The sequence below is a fragment of the Camellia sinensis genome, chromosome 10, assembly GCF_055761805.1.
Source record: "Camellia sinensis isolate YWXY chromosome 10, ASM5576180v1, whole genome shotgun sequence".
NCBI lineage: Eukaryota > Viridiplantae > Streptophyta > Magnoliopsida > Ericales > Theaceae > Camellia > Camellia sinensis.
In genome coordinates this window covers 11,889,610-11,910,470 of record NC_138970.1, presented here as the reverse complement: position 1 = coordinate 11,910,470, position 20,861 = coordinate 11,889,610, and the positions used below count along the sequence as shown (strand labels likewise).

At 36.1% G+C, this 20,861-nt stretch overlaps 1 protein-coding gene and 1 pseudogene across 1 annotated transcript; one reads left to right on the top strand and one right to left on the bottom strand.

Moving 5' to 3' along the window:
- Positions 1-2,684: 2,684 nt before the first annotated feature.
- On the top strand, positions 2,685-10,134 carry LOC114299672 (kinesin-like protein KIN-14L). Its single transcript, XM_082890866.1, has 20 exons — positions 2,685-2,896; positions 2,999-3,118; positions 3,314-3,471; positions 3,786-3,932; positions 4,041-4,296; positions 4,843-4,934; positions 5,027-5,098; positions 5,229-5,336; positions 5,727-5,801; positions 6,166-6,247; positions 6,433-6,528; positions 6,667-6,840; positions 6,933-7,039; positions 7,201-7,369; positions 7,518-7,680; positions 7,758-8,008; positions 8,192-8,355; positions 8,698-9,335; positions 9,619-9,755; positions 9,878-10,134. The coding sequence occupies exons 2-20, from the start codon at positions 3,052-3,054 to the stop codon at positions 9,952-9,954; spliced, it is 3,033 nt and encodes a 1,010-aa protein (XP_082746992.1). The 5' UTR covers positions 2,685-2,896; positions 2,999-3,051; the 3' UTR covers positions 9,955-10,134.
- A 7,408-nt stretch (positions 10,135-17,542) lies between these two features.
- On the bottom strand, positions 17,543-19,877 carry LOC114299682 (xylan glycosyltransferase MUCI21 pseudogene; annotated as a pseudogene).
- Positions 19,878-20,861: the final 984 nt, after the last annotated feature.

Genomic DNA, 20,861 nt, shown 5'->3' with positions numbered 1-20,861 from the left:
TTGTCACGGGTCGGGCCAAGCCCGCCTCGGGCTGCGATCGGGCTTCGGGCCGCCCACGGACTGCGGGCTAATTTTACACTCCTATCAATGTGAATGTTAACATGTCAATGTGAATATTCACATTGCCAACGGGCCGGGCCCGCCCTGGCCCGAGGTCGGGCTTCGGGCTGCCCACGGGTCACGGGCCAATTGTACACTCTTATCAATGTGAATGTTAACATGTCAATGTGAATATTCACATTGTCAACAAGTCGGGCCCGGCCCGCCCTGGGCCGCCCATGGGCCGTGGACGGGTTTCGGGCAGCCACAGGGCGCGGGCTAATTTTACACTCCTATTAATGTGCATGTTAACATGTCAATGTGAATATTCACATTGTCACGGGTCGGGCCAAGCTCGCCTCGGGCTGCAGTCGGGCTTCGGGCCGCCCACGGGCTGCGGGCCAATTTTACACTCTTATCAATGTGAATGTTAACATGTCAATGTGAATATTCACATTGTCAACGGGCCGGGCCGGGCCCGCCCCGGGCAGCGGGCGGGCTTTTGGCCGTCCATGGGCCGCTGGCCAATTTTATGCTCTTATCAATGTGAATGTTAACATGTCAATGTGAATATTCACATTGTCAAACGACCAAACTGGGCCCGCCCCGGGCCGCCCATGGGCCGCGGGCAGGTTTCGTGCCGCCACGGGACGGGGGCCAATTTTACACTCCTATTAATGTGAAGTTAACATGTTAATGTGAATATTCACATTGTCAACGAGCCGGGCCGGGCTGAGTTGAGCCCGCCTGGGCTGTTATCTAGTTTTATACTTTTATCAATGTGAATGTTAACATGTCAATGTGAACATTCACATTGTCAACAGGCCGGGCCGGGCCCGCCCACGGGATGTGGGCGGGTTTCGGGCAGCTACGAGGCGCGGACTAATTTTACACTCCTATCAATGTGAATGTTAACATGTCAATGTGAATATTCACATTGTCAACGGGCCGGGCCGGGCCCGCCCCGGGCTGCTGGCGGGCTTTTGGCCGCCCATGGGCCGCAGCCCAATTTTATACTCTTATCAATATGAATGTTAACATGTCAATGTGAATATTCACATTGCCAACGGGCCGGACCGGGCCGGTCCCGGGCCGCCCATGGGCCGCGGGTGGGTTTCACGCGCGCCACGGGACGGGGGCCAATTTTACACTCCTATTAATGTGAATTTTAACATGTCAATGTGAATATTCACATTGTCAACGGGCCGGGCCCGCCCTGGCTCGCGGGAGGGTTTCGAGCCGCCCACGGGCCAATTTACATTCCTACAAATGTGAATTTTAAAATATGAATTTTCACATCATTAAATTGCTAATCGTTGAAAAAATATTTATAAGGGTATCAAAATTAAATATAAGGGTATAAGTGTCCAAGAAAATAGTGTAAATCAAGAAAATGGACTTTATGGAATAAAACTATACATACATGGGACTAAATGGGTTAAAAAATTCCTTCATGGACTTTTTGGGAAGTAGGTTGGCTTTTTGGCTTTTTGGCTTTTTTGGCTATTTTAGCCTGGGCTAAAAAGCTTGGTTTGGGAAGGGCTTTTTGGCTTTTTGGCTTTTTTGGCTTTTTTTGTGAGAGAAGAATGTAATGATTATAAGTTGGATGTGATGTTTTGTTTGTTATGGCTAAAATAGCCTATTTTGTTTTTTGTGGCTAAAATAGCCAAAAAAGCCTGAAAACCATCTTGCCAAACAGAGGCTAAATTGGACTTATCAATAAAAATCACTTTGGTTTTGTCTCTCAAAACATGTTTTTTGAGGAAAAAAATTTCAAAAACATGTTTGTATTACTTTTCTCTCTACTACACATCAATCAATCACTTTTTCTCTCTCATCTCTCATTCTCAATCACTTTTTTTCTTACACTCATCTATTCAATTACAAAAAAAAAAATTATCAAATTATCGTAAATTTCAAAACTATTTTTAAAATATAAAATCAAACAAATTTTTTAATTTTTTAAACTCTCTCCAAAAAATTATTTTTTAAATGATATTTCCAAATACAAACCAAACAAAGTCATAATGACTTTTTTTTTTTTTTTTTTTGTTCCTAAAATCTCACTTTCCCAAACAAAGCTTAAAAATGCATGAAAACAAAAAACAATGGCATAAATTTAATTTATTTAACTAAAGACAAAAAAAAAAAATTCCAAAAGCAAAATATGATTTTATTTGACTTGGGGCCAATTTTAGAAACATGGTAAAAGTTGTTTTTGACTTTTTAAAAAAAAAAAATGGTTACAACTACAACTATTTTCCATAAAAAAAAAAATCAAAAAAACCCAATTTTTAACGAACTTTCCTTAAAAAAAAAATCCGTTGTCAAACCAGATCAATCCCATAAAAATGGTTACAACTACAACTATTTTCCATTCCATATGCACAGCACACTATGAATCAAAACCCAAACCCACGCGCGATTTAAGTACATGCCCAAGTACAACCCAAAGCCTCACACCGAATTTGATCCGTCGGCAGAAATCTTCTAGTGTGGAGAATTGGACGGCTGAGATCTGTAGACCCTACCACTTTGACTTCAAAAACAGCACAAAGTTACTAACGTTACAATTTCGTAGCCTCAGCTTCGGCTCCGAACCTAAAGCTACACAATCAAATCAAATAAAAAAAATAAAAAATTGCCAAAACCAATAAAAAGCATATCTAACTTGATTGTCTTGTATCAACTGAAAGAGAATCGACTCATATAGCAAGTACATCAACACTCTGAGATTCACACAATCTCTCTCTTATTGATTGTCTTGTATCAACTGAAAAAGAATCGACTCATATAGCAAGTACATCAACACTCTCTCTCTCTCTCTAAGAACAGTAAAGATTTGCAGGAAAGAGAAGTATGTTCTTGAATTATTATTCTGTTTCTCTCTCTAAATCTATACCATATATATGTGTGTAATGCGTATAAATTGATGCATTGACGTGTTTGTATATGTTAGGGATTCTCATATTCTGTTTCTTGATCGAATTACAGAGTAAAATTGGGGCATTAATGGAGGATACAATAAGAAGCGGAAGGCATGACTTGAATTTGGCTTCAAGAAAAGCCGAAGAAGCAGGTTCTCATTCGACTTTTTTCTTTTCTCTTACTGTTTGGTTGCTGAGAAAATGTAGGAAGAAAATAATGTGCATTTTGAATCTTGACGCTTTCTCATTACTCAGAGCAAATATGAAGTTTCTTGGCTACCAAATAGAACTCATTTATGTTGTCCTGTTCGAGAATTCATTCGATTGATTTGTGTTTAATTCTTCAGCTTGGAGGCGTTTCGAAGCAACGCAGTGGCTAGATAGCTTAGTTGGACCACTTGGCATATCAACTCAACCATCAGAGAGAGAGTTCATTTCTTGCTTGGGAAATGGTTTGGTCCTCTGCAAGGCCATTAACAAGATCCAACCAGGATCAATCCCAAAGGTAATCATATTACCATTTCATATATATTGGTAACTCTGTATCCACCCATTGGACCAACTAATCCGGTGCAAATCCCACCGTTGGGTCCCAATAAAAGAATGGGCAAAAGCCCCGTATGGACTAGCCCCAATAAATTGTTTGCAAAAGTTTTGAACTTTAGGTGTGTGTGTGTATACAAAATTACTTAATTAAGGATATGAATTCAAATGGAATCAATTGGAGAAAATGCCCTTTTGTACCTATATGTATTTTTGTCTCTGATTTTGGTTAAATTTCAATTTTTCTGATTATTGTTGTTTGGGAATTATTGTAAGGTCGTGGAGAGTAACGCACCCTCACAATTCCTGACATGGGATTCTCAACCATTGCCCGCTTATCAGTACTTTGAAAATGTTCGAAACTTTTTGGTAGCAGTTGAAGAATTGAAGCTACCTACATTTGAAGCATCTGATCTTGAAAGAGTAAATTAAGAACCCTGTTGTTAATTTCTATTATGCACAAATAGCTTAATGTGTTTGTGCATGTATACAATCCTTAAATTGAGTTTTCTTTCATTTAATTATCTTTAGGATAACTTGGAAGTTGGGTCATCGGCGAAGGTGGTTGGTTGCATTCTAGCTCTGAGAGGATACCATGACTGGAAGCAATTGAGTGGAGGAAATGGATTCTTTAAGCCCCCGAGATCTCCTCTGGTTATGCATTCTGCAAATAGGGTTCACTCCCGAGCTTCAGAAGCATTCTTCTCAGACACTTGCCAACAATTAGACATGTCCAAAGCCTGTGACGACATTCCACTCACCGAGAGTGGAGTTCAAAAACTTGAAGGTTTTAAGGATTTTTCTTTCCTATGTTTCAGTACATATGCATACTTGCACAAAGCATTTGTCACACATACATAGGAAATATTTAAGTATTACTCCAAATGATGATTACTAAATTTAATGGAGTTTGTTATGCATAATCAATTAAGGAAAGGTGGTAAGGAACTGTCTTACATAGCTGAATTCATAATATTCTAAGTACATTAAATATTTGTCTCAAATAGTGACTTAAATATTTCGGCAAGAATTATAATTAATTCTATGTTTGTTGATTGAAACTCCTGAGTTTGAAACAATAAACCATAATTTGATGAGTCTTTCTTAGTCTGATACTGGTATAATATTTTTATTTGCTATAGTTTATAAACTAATTTATATGGATAAGTTTTATCATAGGAATAATAGGAAATTATTATTTTATTTAATGAAGTCATATTTGAAGTTGTCACTTGCACATGTAGCAGCCTGCAGATATACATATACCTTTCTTGTTTGGATTATTATTATATTTATTTTTAGACTTACTTTTTTTCATCCATTTGATTTGTAGATTTGATTGCCAAGGCCATTGTTGAATGTATGATTGACAAAAAGGAAAACATAGATAATAATCTTATTGCTTCCTTTCGTAGTGGCAATCTGGTAATTGTTAATCCTATTGATACACAAACTTTCCTTTCATTTCACATTAAACAAATTGAACAATAGCTAGAGCTGAAGTAGTTATTTTACAGGATCCGGGCAAGTTATTCGGCAACATCATGTCTACTTGTTTGGAGGAACAACTCCAAAACAAGTTCCCTGGGGTGAGTAAGCTTAAAGTACCTTTGTAGTACATTATGATCATCACTTAGCTTGGTGGTCTCACTTTCTTTCTTGTTTATGTGTCTCTAAAGTATTAATGAATTACATTAACATCTTTTTGCCCAAATACAGTTGAAATCGATCTTCAAAGATCTCCTTGGAGGAGGTAGCTCTCTTGCTCATCCAATATCACCACCACCTCTAGAGCCTCTAGAGAATTTATCTATTAGAAATCCGAAGGTATGTTTTATATTTTAATCATATTAAGTATGTCTTCTATAAGGTAGGTACCATTTTAACTATAAAATAATGAATTTGATTAACTGATTTCAAAACCTCACTATGTTTTTCAAAGTCTGATCTTGTTTAGAGCATTGCCTTTCTTAAAATAATGAGTGCAAAAGCACCTTTTAAGCTTCACTTTATCAATATAACTGAAGTATATCAACATTAAACCTCAGAAAAGGCACATATAGAGTTTAATGAATTGATGAAATGTAGGGATCTCTCTCTCTCTCTCTCTCTCTATATATATATATATATATCATGCATGCACACACACACAAACAAACAAATATATTTGTTTTGTGAATAATATGTTCTGTGTCATGAATACATTATTTCTTACAGTGTTGCAGAGCTTGCTTGAAAAAGGGTAGCTGCAACCACTGGTATCTATTTGAAGTGCAAGAAAAAGAACTATCAGTAAGCTTTCTGTGAACCCATCTATGTTATATGTGTGTACAACTTATTGAATATTGATTTTGTTAGACAATCAATACACCAGTCCTTTTTTCTTCCACTACAGTGTTCGTTTTGTTTCAGTTACCATTCAGTATTTCTTCTGTCTTCCTATACATGATAAGTACATGATTCAAAGTTACATCAAATGAGCAAATTAATCAACTAAATTCTATTTACGAACACCACACACTACTTGAGGAAAAAGGAGAATGCTTGATGATGTCCCTTTTTAATGTTCTTGACTTTGCATTGCCAATTTCATTTATTTTGGTGACACGTGTCTGGGTAAGAATGTCTTCCTGAATTTTCTGTGTTTGACATGCAGAATCTCAAGGAATTGCTGTCCAGAACAAAGAGGGAATTCAAAGACTTACAATCTCAATTGCAAAGCGATTTGAAACATTTGGGTAAGTCAGCTATTTAAGAAATTTTCAGCAATATCATCCCCAGAAATCAATTAATCAATCTCTATTCTACTATTAAAAGAAAGGTCAATCAAAAGCTTGTTTTGTGGGATTTGATAAGCATATGCATCCTAGTATGTTTTGCAAGTTCATAAATGCTAACTAGTTTTAATTTTGCATGAGTTCAGGGAGTCAGGTACAGGAGATGTCTACTGCTGCTCTTGGGTATCACAAGGTTGTGAAAGAGAACAGGAACCTATACAACATGGTTCAGGATTTAAAAGGTTGGTTAATTTCTGAATAACAACCATTTACTGTTTTGATGAAATTATCAGTCTTGCTTATTTTGTTTCTTTAAAAGATTAACTACAAAGCACATAACCAAGTGTGTTTACTCTATCATGGTTGAAAATTTTCTTCAGGGAATATTCGAGTTTATTGCAGAATTAGACCTGCCTTCAGTGCCAAAGCAAGAAATGTGATAGATTTTATTGGAGAAGATGGGTCATTAGTGGTTCTTGACCCATTGAAACCCCAAAAAGATGGGAGGAAAGTTTTTCAATTCAATCATGTGTTTAGACAAACTGCTACTCAAGGTAATACACAGATTCTTCTGTTTTACAAATTTTGTGAATTATCTTCACTTGGCATAATAATCATTCCCCCCCTCCCCCCAACACACACACAGATGAGATATTTAAGGACACTCAACCAGTAATTAGGTCTGTAATGGATGGATACAATGTATGCATTTTTGCTTATGGTCAAACTGGATCTGGAAAAACACATACTATGGTAAGGTTCTTTTCTGATTTGGCTTCAGATGCAAGTAATTTTTTTTTTTTCCCCGCTTTTCCTGCATGATTTACTGTTGATTGTCAAATATATGGTCTCTGTTAATTTATTTTATTTTCAAACCAAGATTTTCTCACTGCATATGTCTTCCTCTGTGACAGTGTGGATCAACTAGGGACCAGGGAATCAATTATCTAGCTCTCAGTGATCTCTTTCGGCTGTCTAATACAAGGAAGAACATCATGAAATATGATATTCATGTCCAAATGGTTGAGATATATAACGAGCAAGTACGAGATCTTCTTGCCGAAGATTCTAAAAACACAAAATATCCTTTTGCAGTTGCATTTCTGCCACTTGGCACATAAATTTTCTGCCTCTTGGCAGTTAAATTGCTTTCTTTGTTTGAAAGCTGTACTTTTTGTTCCACTTTAATTATTCATTTGCCAAATTTTTGTATTCTTGACTATCAGCAAATTAGAAATTCGAAGCTGTACTAGTGAAAATGGCTTGAGTATTCCTGATGCTTCCATGCATTATGTGGAATCCACCAATGATGTTCTTAGCCTGATGAAACGAGGTGATCTCAATCGTGTTGTCAGTTCCACTGCCATCAACAACCAAAGTAGTCGTTCCCACAGGTCCAACATTTATTTTATTTTTTTCATCTGTTAAATTTGACGAAAAAGTCGATTTACATTAATTGTTTATTTTGCAGTGTCTTGACAGTACATGTGCATGGTAAAGATGTATCTGGAAGTATTCTTCGCAGTTGCCTCCATTTGGTGGACCTTGCAGGAAGTGAACGGGTTGAAAAGTCAGAAGTTAACGGTGATGGCCTCAAGGAGGCACAATACATAAATAAATCTCTTTCCTGTTTGGGAGATGTGATCTCGGCCTTGGCTCAGAAGAGTTCTCACATTCCTTACCGAAACAGCAAGCTTACGCTACTCCTGCAGAATGCATTAGGTTGTAATATGCAATATAAATGTACCCGTCTTTCAAAGCTCTTCATTTAATTAACTTATTATTGCAAATTTTTGCCAAAATCACCTATTCTAAATGTGACGGGTCACTTCTGCTTGTGGAGTTTAGGCCTTCTCTGTATGAAATTTATGCATGTTGTATACTGACAGTTTTAATACCGTACAGGAGGACACGCGAAAACATTGATGTTCGCTCATGTGAGTCCTGAAGCAGATTCTTTTGGGGAGACAATCAGTACTTTGAAGTTTGCTCAGAGGGTCTCGACAGTTGAACTTGGTGTATCTCATATGAACAAAGAGAGCAGTGAGGTTATGGAACTCAAGCAACAGGTAAATGCATCTTCTTACATCACTATTGCACGGCATGTTCACACGTTGCATATCTTTTAGGCCATTTCTTAACAGCTTAAGCTTTTGGGACTGTGGTAATCTACCATTGCATCAAAGCTTAGGTTGGGGAGGTTTTGGGTTCTAGTTTCTCCGTTTGCATTTGGTTTCGGTTTGCATTATTTTTTCTCTGTATGTATGAATATTTGCATCTCCATGTGCAAGACGGGACTGCACATGAGGGAGGGTGTTGGAGAGCTTGATATACGTTGTTGAGCCCATTTTTTAAAATCTTAAGATTTTGGGACTAGTGGTGATCTAACATGAACTTTTTACACGTTGTAGATTGAGAGCCTCAAGAAGGCATTGGCTAACAAGGAAGCACGGACTGTTCAACCTACTAAACCAAAGGAGCCAAGATCACCATTTGAGAAACCACTGCATGCAATGACTGAACGTACTCCTCCACGCTCCCAAAGGTTGAGCATTGAAAATTCCAACAAAACGGAAATGAAGAGAGCAATCAATTCTGTTGACAAAAGGGGACCTAAAAGCCCTTCTATGCCAACTCGCTCATGGAGATTAAGTTTAGAAGGTTCAAGAACTGTTCCCGAGGATCCAGTGCAGATCAAACTATCTGAAACTGTGAGCAATCTCCTACCATCCGAAGCAGTGTTGGTACAGAAATATACCCAATTTCAAGATCCTGAAGCAGCCACAAAGCCATATGGACATGTCAGTAATGGTGAATCCATGATCGACATATATCATCCAAGGGCTCCTCAGAGTCCAACTCTTCAACCCAAGACACCTGAGCCACCAAAACTTGTTAGAAATGAGGTTCATATCATGATGCACGGTGAGTCTAACTTTTCTACGGAGCCTCGAACCCCTGGCTTGACTAGTAATGCAAATGGAAAAGGATCTCACATAAGGAAATCGCTTCGGACAATTGGGAAGCTGATTAACGGCTCTGGGAAAAGGTAGTTAAAACCATGAATTGGTATTATCCTTGGCTCCCTTTGTCTGTTATTTTAGTGCATAACTTGTTAAATGGTGAAATTGGGAGGTGCTTAAGGTAGTGTTTGGATCTTGGATTTGGAAAAAGGATTTGTGGTTGAGGGGGAAAAGTGAATGAAAAATAAGCTAGATTTTTGTCACTTTTCCCTTCTCTTTTCCTTTCCCTCCCTGAATCATAGTACCAAACATGGTCTAAAGTTCCAAGTTTAGACCGCTCTCTGAAAATCTCAATGCTAAAAATTGCAGGAATCAACAAAAAAAGGTTGAAGCATCCCCAGTAAATGGCATGCGCAAGATTCATGATGCAAGGTCACCAGTTTCGTCTAATGCATCCCCACTGACGGGTGTCGTTCAAACATCAGACAGGAGATCTCCTCTTGGAGGTAAATCAACGAACTCTTGTAAGTTAAACTAGCAGAACCCTCATTGGCATACCTTTTTGCTTTGTGGTCTACAACGGGGTATATGATGATTCCATATTATCAATTGCTTATATTGTGTGAAGGTGCAAATGAAACTAGAAATTCGAAGACACCACCTCCGGTCCACATATCGGCCAAGGCAACGAATCAGTGGATGTAGATCATTTAGCAATAAGCAGCAGAGGATAATAGTGGTGCGGTGCTTCGGCTCGAAGCATACTCTGCTGAGATTTGATTTAGGACACACTTTTTAATTCAGAGTAGCCATGACTTCTGTTTACAACAAACCATTTGTTGACATTTTGCCAGATTAATAATTCATTCATATGATTTCAGCTTCTTCTTTTTCTTTTTTCCATTTTTTTTTTTTTTTTTTCCCCCTGGGGCCAAGGTTGAACTGCATTTGGCACCATATTGAAGTTCATATTGCCTTTTGGAATGACACACAAAATTCTTGCCTTTTGGAATGACACATTTGTATATAGTGTTTGGTCGTGGTTTTTAAAAATTAATTCCACACTCACTTTTAAAAACTCAGTCGAAGGCGGGAAAATTTGGGCTAATCGGTCGTCCCACCAATCATCCGGCCGGTTGACCGGAACAGTGCAATATATATATATATATATATGTGTGTGTGTGTGTGTGTTGCAATTGACACATGTTAATTTTTCTATATTTAATAAAAAATATTTTCTGAATTTTTTAAAAAAATTTATGAGTTTTAACAGAATTTTGAATTGCATGTTTAGTTATGAGTTGTAAGTTTTTGTATCAAATATCATATGTCACATAAAAAATTTCTCACTTAATTCAAAAAAAATTTCAAAATTCATTCACCAAACAAATTTTCCACACTCAAATCATAATTTCAAAACTTACAAACTTAAAATACAACTCTATTTTCAAATCATGTTTAGAAAATTCTATCAAACGCAACTTTTTATTCTCTCCTCACTTTCTTCTCGTTGGTACTTAAAGTGAGGAGAGAAAAAAAGATGTTGAAATAAAATGAAGAAAAAAAAAAATTTCTCTCCTCTCCTTTCTTTTAACCAAAGAAGAAATGATTTTCCTTTCCAAAAATACTTAACCCTCATCTAGAAATGAGGTAAAAACTATGCAAAGAAACCTTCACTTGAAAAATTTTCAGGTGGTTTGTTCAAAAAATACACTTTGTAGGGGAAATGTGGAAGGGGTGAGGATTTGGGTTCTGGTCTATTTTTTCCCCCTTAATTCAGCAAATTTCATATGTTTGTCCATATTTTTCTAATTTTCATGTCCTTTTACAATTATTTTTTATACCCCTTGTAAATTTATTTCTTTTTTTCCAATATTTTCCCCCTCAAAACACGTCTCAAAATCCAAACCAAGAGCAATTCACATTGGCCTTTTCTGAGTTAAAATTTAAAGACAAAAAAAGGGTGAACATGAAACAATGGTTAGGATTTGGCCCCACAGTATTTAATACAATGGAACTTGAAGGTCAGAGGATAAAATGATAGGGCATTCACAAAGCATATCCCCAACAGATATCAGTACAATGTCCTTCCTGAGCCCCTAGGGCTTTGCCATGCTCAGTTACAATATACTTTACAACTGAAACTTCATTTTCGTGGAAGCCAAACAGTCCCAACGGTCATCCAGTTGGTGTTCAATATGAGAAAAAAGCCAAATCTGATTAAGTGCTGAAAATTTTTCCAGGCCAAAATAGTTTTGGACACTTTCACAACAATGGAACAGCTCCAAATTATGTTCACCTTGGAATGTTTTTGATTGAACCACTTTGTGCCAATAATTTGACACACACAAAATCCAACTACAAAAATGTAAGTAGCGCAATGTGAGTGAAGCAGCTTCTTTAGTTATGAGCTTACTATTTGATTTTTTATGTTTGCCGTTATTATTTGTGATTGGTTCTATAATCAATATATGACATGAATTAAAGTAGATAAGGAAAGAGATAGAAAGATTTGAGGAAATCAATATAAGAAATTAATTGTATGGTTTGAAAATGTGAGTGAGTGGGTTGGATTGGACCGATTAGATAATAAAAATTGATGGATTAGTTGGCTTACTACGGATTAAAATTTGTTAACCTGCATACAAACTGACTTGCCCCATCTGCATGTATATGCAAAACTATTTCTAACTCACCCAATTGGCTTAAACCGTTGGCAATTTTAAAGATAGGTGAGTTGCCGACAAATTGAAATTTTTTTAATTGTGGACTGTTAATTAATGATTTTCCTTCAAAACCAATCCAAACTGACACCCCTAGTTTTAACAGTTTGTTTGACCCTCCCAAAAAAAGACAGTTTGACATTTAAAACAATGTGATTAATCATTAATTGTATTGAATTTGATTGATGGTGATTATTTACTGGTTTTGAAATGATTGAACAACCGAGAATAATTTATTTACAAGTACTTACATAGCGTTTGGTATCATATATTTTTTTATTTATATTTACAAAAATTTTATAAACGTGTTTGGTTTGAGCAAAATGTTTGAAAATTTTTAAAAACATAAACTAAAAAATATGTTTATTCAGACCTAAAATATTTATATTTATTTTTTGTTATTTATGACAATGGATAATTTTAAAAAAGTTAGTTTAAAAAAATTATTTGAAAAAAAAATTAATTGGGAAACAAATTAATTGAAAAAAAAATTGTTTGAAAAAAAAAATTATTTGAAAAAAAAATTTGTTAGTCAAATTTTTAAATTTCTATTTAAAAACCAACGTAAACTTATTTTTTAAGTTTACATTTTTTTCTCAAATTTACAAACTGAGACAAACATTTTAAATTAAAATTATCAAACAAGTTTTTATGATAACTTTTAAAATTGTTATAAATATAAATTAAAAACTAAAAACGAAATAGTTACTAAGTGGTATTTTGAAAAGTTAGTAAAAAGTTGATTTTTTAATTTTTTTAGTCTATTTTATTTTTTAGTGGGTAAAAACTATGAGAGGTAATGTGACCCAAAATAGATAAAAAGCCAAAACCTCCTTGCCAAAGCATCCCCAAACAAGCTTTACATTTTATTTGGAAACCTAGAGCAATTTATCTTTTCTTTTTAAACGGGCTGTTACAATAACTTATTGTTAAGTCGACATTCATAGCAAATCATGGTACAACATCGTTCTTGGAAAATACTTCAAGTTCCAATTGAAACATCATTTTCATGGAAAATTACAATAACTTATTGGTTGTACCTTATTAACAAATATGGGAAGGCAGATCCAAATTGTGCAGAAGCACGTGATCTGTTATTTCTTCCAAAAAATATATAAATTTTTTATAAAAACAAAAAAAAACTTTTTTTTACGTTTAGCTGCGCTTTTAAAATTAATGTATGAGTTGTTATATTAGTGATGATAGTGATGCCCAATAGTATTAATGTTGAAAATATTGTATAATGTAGAAATAATTAATAGCTATTATTGCTACTATGATAATTTTAGAAATTTTATGGGGGCAATTGTCCTTGTTGCCCTCCTTTAATTGGTATATCACTTGCCTTAAACAAGATAAAAATAAAGGAAATTCCAATTTATGGTCTTTTGAAAAAATATTGACAAATATATGAAAAAATTTAAAATTTTAATTATAAATATTTATAAAATTTACCACTAATGCATATATATATATATATATATATTTCTAAATTTGTACTGAATTGTAATATCCCCATAACAATATCAATATATAGAGAGTTTTGAAGAAATCAATATAGGAAAAACTAGCAAATTTCACTATGCTATGAACATAATAGGGTGCTACTTAGGGGTAGACATAAGGTTATCCGACCTGCACAACCCGTCTTACCCAACCCGACCTGCACACGTATGGGCGGTTTTACAAATACAATAGGGTAGGGTGCGGTTTGAAATATAGAAAGTTTTCGGGTTGTGGGTTTGAACTGCACCCGTCACAACCCGCCCGTACTTAGAATATATAATTTTTTATTTTATTTTATAAAATATGAACCGTTCATCTATGACCTATCCTAGATATTTTTGATTTCATCCCATTTGTTATCAAAAATAAAAATCTTGTAACTAAGACTATTATAATTATTTGATTTTTCTGAGATTGTCTACCCATTGTGGCTTAAAAAAATTATGACTTAAAAAATAAAGAACAGATCATCAAACTGGGCTCTGTATGTAGTGGTGCCACTAAATGGGACAACTCTCCAAATGGATTTAAATAATTTCAAAATTATTAATATTAGTGTTCATTTTTGTGCAGCTGAAACATTGGGAGTGCCCTACTTGAGTGCATACTTGGACTCAATTGGGACAAATTTTAGTCATGGTGCTAATTTTGCAACAGGAGGTTCATCTATCAGACCAGGAGGATATAGTCCATTCCATGTGGGCCTCCAAATCTTTCGTTTTGTTGTGTTTTTAATTTTATAAGTTTTAATTCATTAATTATTAATGTTGAAATGTTTTAAAATAAATTTAGAATAGGGTTCAAAATAAATATTTACAAAATGGAAAAAAAAAAAAAAATTAAAAAAGAAGACGTCCAATCCGCAAACTGCTTGCAACTGCCTGCACATTCATGAATCCTATTCGCACAAACCGCAAGCTGCACTATGGACGGTTACTGGTTGACTTTTCTCCAAATCGCATTGGTGCAGACAGGTCTAAACCGACCTGCAAATTGCTCAAATCCGAACCGTGACCACCCCTAGTGCTACTAGCTTGTCCAAACAGTTTGTTTGACTTCCAAAAAAAAAATGTGTGACATTTTAAACAAAAATGCCCCAGACTCCCTGTACATCCCCACCCCCACTCCCACGTGGGGGTGGGTGATTGAAAAAAAAAAAAAAAAACTAGCCAATGAAATGCTAGTGGGGATGCTGGGGGTCTCTAGCATAATTGCATTTTAAAAGAGTTTGATTGATGAAATAGTATTGAATAAGATTATGAGTGATGATTTACTGGTTTTGAAATGATTGAACACATGGTTTTGATTTAAGTGGGAAAGACCAAGCACCACTTGCGAAAACCATGAAATCCTTCAAAGAAGCCCTCGCGAGCCAGAGGCTGAATGAAGGGGTTTTCGAGGATAATTTGTTTGGTAGTGATGGAAAAACCACCTGCTGTTGTTAGATTCCAGAATGTAGCTGATATGGTGGGGATGGAATATTAGAGGCTCTAGCCTCTGTTTTCCCCCCACCTTGTTTGTTTGTTTGTTTGTTTGTTTTTTTTTGTCCTGTTTCTGGTTGGTTCCTTTCCTGTTTCTGCTGTACCAAAAAAAGAAAAAGAAAAAAAAAAAAAGAAATGATTGAACAACCCTGGAAGAAGCTGAATTTATTTTAGAATAATTTGGTTGACATTTTCATTCATAATATAGCCAGATAGTTCCAAGCTTTTGCCATGCTGCTGAGATAGAGACAACAAATAATACTTCCCCAAGTTCCCAACTGAAATAACATCATTTTCATTGGAAAATTGACGATAACATAATGGTCTTACCTAATTATTAAAGTATATATATGCGAAAAAAGCATATCTAAAGTGAACTATTAATACACAAATTTTTAAATGTGCAAGTGTATATCATATGTATTTATGTAAATTCTCATAAATATATGTAAGTTATCTCACAAAATTATATAAGTTTTCACAAATATATATAATTTAACCTATAAAAATTTGATAAATCACAACTTAAGTATATTTGTGAGAACTTACGCAATTTTATGAGGTAACTTATGTATATTTGTGAGAACTTATACAAATGCATATAGTATGCACTTTGTACATCCAAACACTTCCATTCCATAAAGCATTATTTTCTTGAATTTAGTTGAAGGACTGCTATTAGCACATACCTTATTTCTTTGAACCCCCTCTCTTTCTCTTTTTCTTTTTTTTTAATTTTAATTTTGTCCAAAAATAAAATTTCATTTCTACCTACATCCCTAACCCTAATCCTCTAACCCTAATTTCCCAAACCTGTCAACCACTGTCCATCTTTCAGTGGACTCTGAATCCTCAATCTCCAAACCCATAGCTTTTTCTCTCTCTTCACCTCTAAAACAATCTCTCACTCTTTTTCCTCCCAGACCCAAATCCTCTTTTCTCACCCCAAGGACACCTATGCTATGTTTGGTTGGGAGATTTGAAAAGGGATTTGTAAAATATACCTATATTTCATTTAGTTTCACACATATATATTTTTTTTTTACTTTTCAAATTCCGTCCCAAATCCCTCAACCAAACATAGCGTTCATCATCTTTTGTAACAATCCCTAACGACCCATCAACCATATGAGCTTGCATCGATTCAAACCCTTCAAGATAACTTGGTTTGCACTGTTAGATCCTTGTTTTTTGATGCTCTGAAGGACCGTCCTAGTGGGTACTTGAACACTCTATTGATGGTAGTTGCATCGAGAATGTCAAAATAGCTTGATATATACAGTGGTGTTTTGATGAATAGGGTTTTGCTCAATTGGTTCCTAAACATTCCATGGGATCGTAATGGGAAGAAGAAGAAGAGGAGAAGGCAGTAAGGTGCGATGGTGGTTTGCTGGAGTTGTGGCAAAGGGGGTGGTAAAGAAGAAGGATGGCAACGATAGTGGTGGGACTATCGGCGATGAAGGCTCCGGTGAATGAGTTGCCAAAGGTAGTGGTTGGGAGTAAGGGCTAGGGTTTGGGTTTGAGTTTGGAATTAGGGGTATAGTTGGTATTAAGGTGAGGGTTTAAAGAAAAAATAGAAGAAACTCATTTAACTGGATAGGAATTCAAAAAAGTGAGAGAGCCAAAGAAGAAGAAAAAATAAGGTACTAATGGATGCCCTCTTTAGTTGCAATCTTAAAATTATTAAGTTAGTAATTATGTAAGTGATTGTAATGGTGGGATGTTAGAGATGGAGGTGGTAGGGGGTGGCAACAACGATGACAAGTAAAGATAGTGGTAGTAATAATAATTAGTGGTGGGAGGTGATGGTGATAGTGGTGATAAGATGAGTTGAAAAGCATTTTTCACATTAGGAAAGTAAAAAACTTTTTTATACAAATAATAATTTTTCTATGGACTTCAATTTTTCATCACATCAAACTTCATAAAATGTTAAAAATATTTTATCTAAACAAACAACACACATGTTGAAAATGTTTTTTTGTTTGTTGTCATTTGTTTCTGTCTTTATTTTTGGGCAAATTTCACTTCAAATTCTAGATTCAAACTCAAAACAGTTGAACATTTAGAACATTGTAATTAAAATGACAACAAACAACAACAAATATTTTTGTTTGTTGTCATTTATATTTTTTATTTTTTGTCTTTTTATTTTTCGGCAAATTTCACTTTAAATTCTAAATTCAAACCCAAACAGTTGAACATTTAGAGCATTGTTATTAAAATGACGCCAAACAAAACAAACAGTTGTGAGAAACCATCATTATTGAACCTTCACAACATTGTTTTATTTGATTTGAGTTTAATCCTATATTTCACTAGTATAAATTGAATCCACTACAACAAAATAAGCCAAATTTACAAGAAAAAACTAATAATAAAACAATAGAATTTTTATTTCAAAAGTGTATATTTACCAGAAGGAAGCATATTTGCTTGTGGTTAAGAATCTACAACTTTCAATGAGCTCAAACAAAAAGAGTGGAGAATGATGTTTCATTTGTTTGAGTAGAAAGTATTTTTTCTCCGAAAATCATGTTTTTTTATTAAAAAAAAATATTTTCCGCCAAAACAAAAAGTGTGTTAATGTGATTGTAGATAAAAATCCCGGTTCTTCTTAGCAAATGAGTAGTCGTATGCCCGAAGTAACCGCTTTTGAAACCTCACAAGATTCAACCTCACATTTTGATGATCAAGATAGATCTTCTTAGTGAATTCCCACCCTTTCTTCCCCACATTGCTCGGATTAGTTAGAACCGGATCATTCTCGTCATACTCATCGAACAATGAGCTCTCCCTCGGCAGAATTTTGTAGCCAATGTACTTCAAACCGAGCCTTGTCCATGGTTCCCCAAAGTAAGTCTCTGAAGCCCATTCTGTTCCAAGTGGGATCACTTGGATCAACACCGACCCTGGTTTCATAAACAAAAAATGTGTCAAAGCCGCACCATGGACACCAATTGTAACATCGCTTGAATTAAGCTCTCGGTAAATTCTCTCCAGCTCAAAAGTACAGACAGGCCTCAAAACCTCCACTTCAAATCCAATTTGTTCTGCCATTTTCACCAACAAATCCTCGTTAGCTATCGCTCTAGACTTCTGTCGCAATAAGATAACTAGTTTCGGTTTCTTCAATTCCGTCCTTATTTCAAGTAACTTTTGTGATGAAGACGATGAAGAGAGATTATTCAATTTTGCTTCACGTTCCTCATCCTCAATTAGACCTTTGATTCGAGGCCAATAAGCATGGTCTAAAATGTCACAAAAATCTTTAGTAGTCTTACCCCCTTCCATCAACAAAGGATCGATAGTTAGATCATTGTGGATTCTCAAACCAGCCATGGCTTCAGGGAAACAAATGGGTTCTATTATCTCCACTAAAATCAATTGGTGGATAATCCGATAGAATCGAAAGGATATCACCATACTTAGTAAACCACCATTCATGATAATCAAGAATAACAAACACAACCCTCTTGTTGAAATGTTGTGAGGTGATTTACAAAGGCACAATCCCATCATTGAATTCATGGTAAATATTGTCGGTATATCCCCTAGTGGAGAAGAACACAGCGGGAACATCGTGCCATGCATCGCAATGACGGTGGGACCCGGTTTTTCACTTTGAAACAAGGTGTAATTCACTAACAGTGTCCATAGTACTTTTCTCCCATTTTCGGGTGTAGGGCTTAATGTTTTCATGTTGGAGTTCTTGTTCATCGTCTTCTTAGCCATCATAGGTGAGGTCAGGAACATAATCTATGAAGCCATTGGCGTTTGTTGAGGTGTAGAGGTAGATTGAAGAGGAGAGAGAGTCTGTTCTCACATCCCCTTTTATGATACAAATATCGGATCGAATACTGTTTCTATCACAACATATTGTTCCTGAATTTAAAACATTAACAAAAATTTCCAAATTAGAACACAATGTTGAAAATGTAAAAACATTGCCAAAAAAAATACCCATTTCATTTCAGCTTGATTGAAAGCAAAAATACATGATACAAAAAAACAAAAACTTAAGTCTCAGGAACAAAAGGGTATTGGCTATATCCATACCGCCATGATTAGAAGTTAAATCCCAAAAACAAATGAAAACAAAAGGAAAGGAAAAGAATCATTGGAGATTAATCAAATGACAAAATAAATAAATAAAAAATATATTGAGATTGAAGAACAAAAAAATGGTATTTTTCATGGATATTTTACATCAAGACAAAAGAAAAAACGAAAGAAAAATCATTGGAGATTGAAACAAGGAGGGTCATTTTTTTTTTTTAATCCATCACACTGTTACTTCACATTGTAGCACAAAAACTAATCATCTGAGATTGAGATCGGGGTATCTTTCATATGCATCTCACTATGTCTAAAAATATTTGAACTACCAAAAATAATAACAAATAAGTAATTAAAAAAAAATAAACAAAGATTAATACCCATCTCAACATAATTGCATGTTGAAAATGTTGCCAAAATTGAAAATAATAATACAGATAGAGAAAGAAAGAACCAACCATTAGGTATTGAAGAGCAAAGTGGGGTATTTGCATTCATCTCAGAAAGAAGGCTTTGATCTTCATGTCCAAATGAATCTGCAAAAACCCAGAAGAGAGAGGGCATTAAGACCCAAAACAGGAAGAAATCAATGGAAGTAAAGGGAAACCATGAGAGAGAATGAAAGAGCTTTACATAAGAGAGAGAAGTCGGGGGGAAAGTTGAGGAACTGAGAGGCCAAAATCAAGCTGTAGGAGATTAGAGAGAGAAGGAGGATAGAGAGAAGCCCGGGTCTCGTTCTCTTGTTGTATAAAATAGAGTTTCCACAGATTAAACCCACAAAGCTACTCTGTGACTCCTTATCTACAACAACCAACTCTAGACCCTTCTTCAGTGGATGATATCTCTGATAATGCACCATTGATAGAGACAAAATATTAACAAATAAAGAGAGAGATTCAGAATCAAATTAAGTATGAACAGAGAGAGAAGGAAAGGAGCAAGTGAGTATTTGTGGTTTGTTTGAAAGGTGTTTTTGGGGTTGCTCTGTTTCTTCTTCGATGGATGTGTATATTGAGAGAGAGAGAGAGAGAGAGAGAGAGAGAGAGAGAGAGACTAGCAATCAAATTGCGTGTACTATTAAGCTGAGCAAAGCAGAGGATCCGGATTCGAGCAGAGCATAGCAAACCAGAGATGTGAGAGAGAGAGAGAGAGAATGAGAGGAGAAGTGGTAGCGAGTTGGAAGGCCATCTGGCATTTGCTTAGGTTTGGTGAGAGAGACACCTCGGCGTAGGACCCAACCGAAGGTTCGGTTGGAGAGAGAGAGAGCGTAGCAATCCACACGCGCCTTTGTGCAGAGCTCACTGGGGCTAGCTCAGAGGAGCTGACATTTTAGATTTTTAACCAAAGAGTTTTTCGGTATTTTGGTAAGCGATCGTGCTACGTAGCTCGAAAATGGGGAGCCTAAATGGCTCAATTTTCTTTTTTTTCGCAGAAGAAGAACGAAGACCAGGAAGAAGAAGGAAGAGAGGAGGAAGAGGAGGAAGGAGGGAGGAGGAGGAGGAGGACTAGAGGGGGCATAATATTCGGGGGAGGAGGAGGAGGAGGACTGGAGGGGGCATAATATTCGGGGGAGGAGGAGAAGGAGGACTGGAGGGGGCATAATATTCGGGAGAGGAGGAGGCGGAGGCGGGGCGACGGCGGTCGGAGGCTGCGGCGGGGCTAGGCTGGGCGACGATCGGCGAATCGGCGGCTGGGAGGGGCGATGATCGGCTGCTGGCTGGGGCGACGATCGTCTTTTCTCTCTCTCTCTTCCCCTCTGCTTCTCTCTTTCTCTCCCTCTCCCTCTGCTTCTCTCTTTCTCTCCCTCTGCTTCTCTCTGCGTCTTCTCCCTCGAGCCATTCGG

Excerpts from the sequence above, each read along its gene's own strand:
- LOC114299672 (XM_082890866.1), top strand. The coding sequence starts at position 3,052 with ATGGAGGATACAATAAGAAGCGGAAGGCATGACTTGAATTTGGCTTCA. Across the intron at positions 6,248-6,432 it reads AAGCGATTTGAAACATTTGG|GGAGTCAGGTACAGGAGATG; the intron begins GTAAGTCAGCTA and ends GCATGAGTTCAG. Across the intron at positions 9,756-9,877 it reads CAGGAGATCTCCTCTTGGAG|GTGCAAATGAAACTAGAAAT; the intron begins GTAAATCAACGA and ends TATTGTGTGAAG.